The sequence below is a fragment of the Erigeron canadensis genome, chromosome 7 (genome assembly GCF_010389155.1).
Source record: "Erigeron canadensis isolate Cc75 chromosome 7, C_canadensis_v1, whole genome shotgun sequence".
In the NCBI taxonomy this organism is placed as follows: domain Eukaryota; kingdom Viridiplantae; phylum Streptophyta; class Magnoliopsida; order Asterales; family Asteraceae; genus Erigeron; species Erigeron canadensis.
The window spans coordinates 29,954,673-29,962,948 of NC_057767.1; the positions used below are offsets into that span (position 1 = coordinate 29,954,673).

Genomic DNA, 8,276 nt, shown 5'->3' on the forward strand with positions numbered 1-8,276 from the left:
TGCAGGACTTCGGAATGCCGCTGGAATTTTTAACCCATTGGCTATATGGTTCTGCATTGCTTGATGAAAGCGAAAATGTTAGCTTTGATTGCAAAAAGATGAAACGGATTTAGATTTATATAAGCAATGCAGTAAAGTTATTTGTGACAAACTGGAACTATATTATGTATGGCATGAATGAAAACATCAGTTATGTTTAAAAGTCCTCATATATAGTTATCTTTTCGTACGGGTCCAATAGGAAAATCAAGGCCGGTGTGCTAATTTGTATGCGCTTATATACATATCCTTTGTTGATACTCACAATGTCGTCTTGAAATAAAACGAGTTGGCTTTCAAATGTTGAGTGAATCAAGCTTAGCCATCATAGCTTCCAAATCTGGATATGCACATCAGTGACCGCCATTTTACTACTAAAAATCTGTTTAGAAGTAGACTAGTAACACACTTAGAGCTCATAGATTCTTTCTCTCTTTACTCACACAGAGACACAAAATATATATCAGGCAATTTTGTTGCTTAATAGCATAGCCTATAGCAATTACTATATGGAAACAATCAGTCAACGGTCACTATAAACAATGTTTTGTGTTGACTCATTAAGGTGGAGGTGGTGGTGGCCTTGTCTGGTAATAGTATTGAGAAGAGCTTGTGGCAGCCATGGACGGAGAATGATAATGGCTGTTGAAAGCCGCCATTGAATGGTGGCTGCTGCCAGAAGTCATGACAGAAGCGGCTACTGGAGCTGAGAATCGTGATGATGCTGCTGACGGATTGTGATTGTGGCTCTGCAGTTGCCACCCCCAGTTGGGCTGACCTTGTAATGGGCCTGCTATGGTCCTACTATTTGTCGTATTTCCCTGAGAAACAACACTAGTTAAGACCAAAACACATTTCATTGGCGCATCGTAATTCTTTTTAGCTCAAAGTATCTTCAATCTATCATAAATCATGTATTACAGTTGGGCTAATTGAATAGAAACGTAACCAACAGATTTAGGGGAGATAACCCCATTTTGATTTAAACTAACGAACTTTCAAAAAGTTCGATTCAAGGTAACATGCCTAGCTTACCAATCAACACAATGATGTCAAATGATGTATTGGTAACTTTTTTGACCATGTAATTTGATGTTTATTTATCGTACAAATAAGTTGGTCATCCAAAACAGATATCTAATATCACACCATAGTCTGTTAGCTTTAGATGTAATTATCCTTTACAAATTATGTAATTACTGATATGTTCCATGTAACTATTTGTTGAAAATCTGAAGTCAAACGAGAACTCCAGGTTTTTAGTAAATGAGTATATAAACCAACCAAGCAACAAAACGGAAACAATATCTATTGCACAAAAACTGAACAATGTCTGGTCTTTGGATGCCAAAAATTGCATCATGTTGACTAAGCGTGTCGTAATTATATCAAAGCAAGAACAACTTACAATACTTACTACAGAATCTACCTCATAGTTGGGAACATAGGTTGGGTATACACCATTCCATGATGGAGATTGTCCTGCTGTTATGGGTAGTCCTTTAAAAGCTGTTTTACAGCCTGCTGTGGTTGAAACAGGGTTCTCGAAATGCTATAACATAACATAGAGAGTAATTTATCAAAAGATGTTTCAAAGATGGAAGATTAAACCGCAAACGTGAGATGATTATAACATTCTTAACATAAACTTGTTTGGACTATTTGTTACCTGTAATCTCCGAGTGTCATTCCCACAATTCATATGGGATTGCACTAAATTATCATTTCTACTAGGACCGGCTCCAACAGAAGGGGATGCAATTCCCAAGCTTAAAGTCAGATTATGGTCGTTCTCTGAATCACACAATAGACGCATTTTATAACCTTAAAAGATATTTGGTCCAAAAAAGATAAAGTGATAACGGAAAATATTAATTACCATGATTTGGTGCAGGAAGTGTGTTCCCTTCATAAGTACTGGCCTCAAAGTTGGTCACGGCTTCTTTTCCATTACACTCAATGGCTGCCTTGTCATAAGCCCTAAAAAATTTTTAACAAAAAGGGAGAGATTGTTGGATGATATCTTTTTGAAGTTGGGATTGAGAAACTTTGGTAATTATAATTCAGTATGAAGGAGGGAATTGAATGTTTAATTCATGATTATTAGGACCTTGCAGCATCTGCTTCACTGTCGAATAGTCCAAGATATATATACCTGAAATGCAAGCATTGTAATCTCCATGATGATAATTTAGGCCCCGGAATCATTTTTGTTTATCAAATTGGTATCTATTACTTGCTATCCAGACAAGGAATCACACAAATATCATATGAAGTTAACCTAATCGTCAATCTAAATCCGCCTCAAGTGTCTATATAGTCATTGGCTCAAACAATGCATTAATTCAGATGAGTTTATAACAAAAAGGTGCCTCACTTTTTGCCTAGAAACTGCCCCATTCGTGCTTCCCATCTGCCACATTTGTGTAACGTTACCCCTCTATATTTTGAGCTTCCCCTCGAGAACCCTGTGCTTTGCCTTCTTAGTATATGCACAAATTCTTCTTTTGAAAAGTTCTTCATCTACTCAAACCAAAAACAAAAAAAATCTCAATGATAGAAAGAAAGTAATCAAATTACAAGTAAAAACAAAATTCAAACCTGCTTCATGTCCTCCTCATAATCACTTAGATCGAAATTTATATCAGCATCAACACCTCGGAATTTAATTGCTGCTCGATCATACGCTCTGGATATCACAACCAAACTTTAATCAACAACAAAGAATAAATTAAGTCGCAATACACAAAATGGCTAATGTCACCAAAATGTAACATACTATATGTTAGATAAATGTATGTAATGACATATACTTCATTCATCCTAAAATTATGGTTCAATAGAGCAATCACACCTTTAAAATTTGTACATTAAAATCAGCAATTCAACCATCAAAGTGTCAACTTTACTTTAAATGCATTTAGTATATCATTTTCTGAAAGCAGTACTCTACAGTTTGGTAGATGTATGGTCGTCTACGTCTCACTTCCGTTAAATATATCATATGAGTTGAAAATAGCCAAGGTTCAACATCAATGATTAAAAGGGGGCAATTAGTAACCAATAACCATCACCATACGAATTCTACATGTATCTTAAGAAAAATTAAGATACAAATTAAAAAGAAAATAGCCTTCCGGTTCAATACCATTTGATAAATGTTGGTGTTACCCACCCAGCGGAGCCTACACGCAGACTGCTTCGGAAAGTATATACATTTTCGTGCCATTAGCCTAAAAATAAAATAAAACTTATAAACAAATTACCATACCTAGCTGCAGCATGAGCAGTATCAAATCCCCCTATATACACAACCAAGAAATTAAAATAAGATTCAGGACTATAGTATAATGATTAATTTATAATAATCACAATTAAGTTACCAAAAATAGTAAAAAACATAGATAATAATGTATACTAAAAATAGCAACACAAAGAAAATAAATATCCTTACCCAAATAAACTTGTTTCCCACAATCCCTGCATCATAACATAAAAAGTACAATTATAACCATCATACCAAAGTATATCTTTTTATATCTATATTATATGTACCTATATCTATATCTATAATTCTATATATATATAGACACTATAGTATTACGAGTAGTATTTATTTATATACATAATAAAAAAAATAAAAAGAAAGTAAAGAAACAAACCAAATATGTGACTCCCATCTACCAGTCCTTCTATAAAAAGTAACACCTCGGTATTGTGAACTTCTTGACCTTGGTCCTCTTCTACTCTTTTTATTAGGTTGTACTTTATGCAGTACTTGTTGTACTTTGATTTCGTCTTGTTTTTGTACTTTCATTTCTTTCAACCCATTATTCTCAGCACACAACAAAAATGACTCCGAGTTCGAGTTGTGACTCAGTGGAAACAGATGCTGAGTCACCAACTCGGTCTGACGAGCCAACTCGGGCTGAACATTAGTATCACCAACTTTTAAGATATCAAAGTTGAAACCGGAAAAACTAGAGTCATCGTCACCGTCACCATCGCCGTCACCGTCGCCGGCATTACTGGTGTCAGCATTAATGATGGATGAGTTTGAGGTACAAGATTCTTGGGTGTCTCTAAATGATGTTGTTTGGTCTTGGTCTAGTTGATTAAGGAAGTTTAAGTTAAGATCCAACATGTTTTTTTTTTAGAAAAACAAAGTTTTTTAAGGTATTTATTATGTTTTATATTATGTGACACAAACAAATATATGTGTGTGTGTTTGTGTCTATGGTTTTTTATGGATTTTGTTTAGAGATATGTTGGAAATGAATTGGTGATCGGAAAATATCAAAGAAAAGAGAGAGAGAGAGAGAGAGAGAGAGAGAGAGAATCATGGGAAAGATAGTGATTCCATTGGAGGGAGAGAGAGAAGGGACAATTGTGTGTCAGTGGCCTATTTTAAGAGTGAACATTAGTTATATGGAATGGGGGTAGAGGTCTATGGTGCTTCATGGTTACCGGTATAGCAGGTTGCCTCTTTCAAAGATATTCTCTCCATCTAAACATAAACGGGATATGGGAAAGTATGACGTAGATAGATTTACTATACCCAAATACGAGTGTAATCTAGCAATAAATTAAGGAAAATGATTAATTAATCTAATTGGCGTGATTAAAGATATGCCTAAAACTTTAAGAATTTAACATGTGGATTCCATTAATTCTCTTTTTTAATTTTGCCACATGATTTTTTCACATGTTACTATCTTATAATTAGGCACATCTTTAGTTACACCAATTAAGTTGATTTATCATTATCCATAAACTAAATAGAGAGACTGTTTTCTTTTGACTTTCAACCAAAATGTGAAAAAGTTGTAGGAAATGGGAAACGATATACCTATCAACAGAATATTACCTATTGTTTTAAATTAAATGTCTGTCACTACTCAAAAAATGATGTACCTTTTTTAAAATAAGTTCTTGATAGTATTTCTAACACAACAATCACTACACATAAAAAATCAAGAGATAAAATAATAAAAAATAATAATAAATTACATATGTCATAAGTTTATAACTTTAGGCGGATTATTAGTACAATAACCACTGGCTTCAACCCCGGTGGTCATGGTTATTTTCTAAATCCATTATGTGGGTGCTGTGGGTGAGTTTACCCAAAGCTCCAAGTTCGAGTCTTGGGGTTCTCATCTCAAAGGAATTTTCCATGAGGAGGGGGTTGGAGGTCCAGAAAATCTCTAGTTAAAATTGTCTCCAACACGTCTGAATCGAAACTCACTTTACAAAAAAAAAAATAAATAATAAAATAGAATATCTTAAATAAATTAATCATTTTCCCTTGTAATTTTTTTAAAAAAATATTCAATTTAATCTTTAAAGAAGTTTTGGTGGGTAAAGATGTAAACAAACTCAACATTCTAACTAATATTAATGGAATTGTGTTAAAATGAATTAACGTATATCAATGCTTGTTTAGTTGAATGGACAACCATGAAAATATTTTGTATTTGTTAATTTATGTGTTGTGAATATTCGATGGTTTTTTTCGTAAACGCTTGTCCGGTTTATTTTCTTGCCTTTATATGCATACTCAGTGCAGAAATAACGTCCGATGCTAGATAAACAAAGTTTTGGTCGAAGTTGACAAGGGAAGGAAATTGTACTGTTCACACCTTTGGCATGACTAGGTTAAGGGAAATTGGGTTGTCTTTTAAGGATAAAGAACACAATTAACAAAGACAAAGTAGAACTAGCGTTCTTGAGAAGAATTAAAAAAAAAAACAACAACTAAGGCACTATTGATTCATAAAGTGCTCTTAGAAAATTGAAAAACCTAAGTCAAAGACAAGCGTTTTCAAATATCTCTCTATATATAAAAGTCTATCAGAAAATGTTGCATTTTCTGAACGCGCCACATCAACAATTTCCTACGTGGCATGAGCTCCACCTCATCGACCATGTTGGCCTCACATACTAACCACGCCTCGCATACTAACCACATATGCATGTATTAGTTTGGCAAGTAACAATCAATTAATCAATATTTAATTTCAAGACAAAACTTTTGACGTGCTTCGTTCCGAACTCAGCACTTCCGTTTTCAAAGTTTGGATGCTAGCCACCAAGCTATTAAAGTGATAGATGTTAAGTTACTTAAGATTAGATTTGGTTTAAAAATCAAAAGTTGGAATCGTATATTTAAGTTTCAAATCATCCAAAATTATAGTGATATAAACTCTTGCATATATTGTATTTCATTTTTTGTAATAATCTATTGTAGACAATATTCGTTAATTTGTTGCTTAGCAACACCTTAAGATACTTTTTGGTTTAACTCGAGATATCACAACGTACAATTGTTTGTATATAAAAACTAGATGTTGTAAATTACAAACCAACATTTTATTAAAAAGAAAAAACTTTAACGCACTCATTATTGACGGCGTATTCATACAAAAACGTCGAGCTTCCGGCGTATCGGGTTACGGGAGCCGGTGTATTGGTGATTTCGTTAAGTGTGGTGGCCAAAGCGCTAGAGGAGTTAGGTGTATTGGATTTTTTATTTTTTTTTCTTTAAATTCCTAATAGATTCATTAAAAATAAGGAGATTTAAAGATTTGATTTTCACTTTGCAGGGGGTTGAAAATGAAGAAGACGATTGCTACAAGATCCGATAAGATGGAGTATTTAATATAATATTTCAATAACCCCCTAAGCTATTTCATATTTTGCAAAACAGTATTTTAGTTTTGAATATTTTCATTGTTAAACCCTATTCTTTAATATAATTAATATTTATAAAAGATTTGTATTATGTATATTCTTATTAGTGAAATGTGGTTTTTAATTTATTATAATATGTTTTTTAATTGGATTTTTAGTTTTTTTCAATTATAGTATAATTATGATGTGGCATTAATAAACTGAGAGTTCAGTGTGGAAGTTAATGGTAAAACTAATTCAGTGTGATGGGTCGGTGTATTGCTGATGTGACACTAATAAAATAGGGTTCAGTGTGGTGTGTTAAAAATGGTATTTTGGTGTTTTTAAGTATGACATTTTATGCGTCATGTATGTGTTCAATGTGGATAGACTATTTGTCTCTAAAAAAGTGTTTTGATTATTTGGTTATAAGTCAAAGAGTAAGTTGCATATAATATGAAAGTATGTTACCCTTTTATGGGCGAAAACAAAGTTCATTGCATATAATAGAAATTTGCTTAATACATATTGTTTTTCAATGCAATTGTTATTACAGACCAAACTAAAAAGTGATACGATGTAATTTACGACAAATTATGTTGAAAATAATATAGACCAGTACAACACACAGATTTCACCTAGTGTACATTATATAGATAGAAGTGTAAAGACCTCCCACAATTAGGACAAATATGAGAAATTTGTAAGTCTAGAAATGGACCAGTTAGATTTCTTCATAGTAGTTGAAAACCAGTGAATACCCTACTTGAATAGAAAATCTAGTGTTTCCGAATTCATGTTTGCTGGACTTCACTCCATACCAGATCCGACTCAATTGAGGCATTATGACAGTAAAAGTCAAAAACTGAAGACTAAAACAGAAAAGACCCTCGAAGTGTTGGAGCCCAGTAAAAGTCTTATCTAGATTAAGACTCGAGGAATACTTCAATGTAAAGTAATTACGAAGTTATAAACTGGGATTCGAACCCAAGTTAATCCTCAAAAATCAAATACCTTACTAATGGGTCACCAACTCATTGGCAATTTATGTTACTTTATTGCTTTGTCAAGTTATATTCTTACTTGCATTATTCTTTAAGTTATTATAAAATACCAGATTATCAATGCGACATCTCTTCATTATAAACTGACATTAGTCTTGATCCAGCTAACTCGCTAGTTAAGTTTCTTTATTGACATAAAGGTAATTACAACATATATACTTGGGACTAACAAATGAAATTGTTTATACTGTATAATATTTCTTCTATTTCTCTACTAGAACAATAAAAATGAAAATACTCTAATTTATCTTTCCTAGAAATTTATTTCATTTTCATTTCTTTTTCTTCATTTTCCATAACCAAGCAAACCTTTGTGGTCAAATATAAGGGATTGGACTTGTCATTCTTGCTATCACTGGAATGCTATGATCTAAAGTTGTTAATGAGTTCGAGTCCGGTTCGACGGGAAGAAAATCTCTAACCCGTTTGGCCAACAAACATAACCCTGTCAAGAAAACATGTAGGGGGATTAATAGCGAGTGCGTCAAGAATATACAACTC

The 8,276-nt window shown here is 33.1% G+C and overlaps 1 protein-coding gene across 2 annotated transcripts; it reads right to left on the minus strand.

Annotated features, from left to right (window-relative positions):
- Positions 1–342: 342 nt before the first annotated feature.
- LOC122607037 (APETALA2-like protein 2) lies at positions 343–4,262 on the minus strand. 2 transcript variants are annotated; one of them, XM_043779959.1, is made up of 10 exons: positions 3,702–4,262; positions 3,494–3,519; positions 3,311–3,341; positions 2,641–2,728; positions 2,417–2,562; positions 2,150–2,194; positions 1,919–2,019; positions 1,709–1,833; positions 1,469–1,591; positions 343–860 (listed from the first exon to the last, which is right to left on the minus strand). In XM_043779959.1, the coding sequence occupies exons 1-10, from the start codon at positions 4,181–4,183 to the stop codon at positions 600–602; spliced, it is 1,428 nt and encodes a 475-aa protein (XP_043635894.1). In that variant the 5' UTR covers positions 4,184–4,262; the 3' UTR covers positions 343–599. The 2 variants fall into 2 exon arrangements, with proteins under 2 accessions (XP_043635894.1, XP_043635895.1); XM_043779960.1 differs by lacking the exon at positions 2,150–2,194 and having other exon boundaries at positions 3,702–4,261.
- Positions 4,263–8,276: the final 4,014 nt, after the last annotated feature.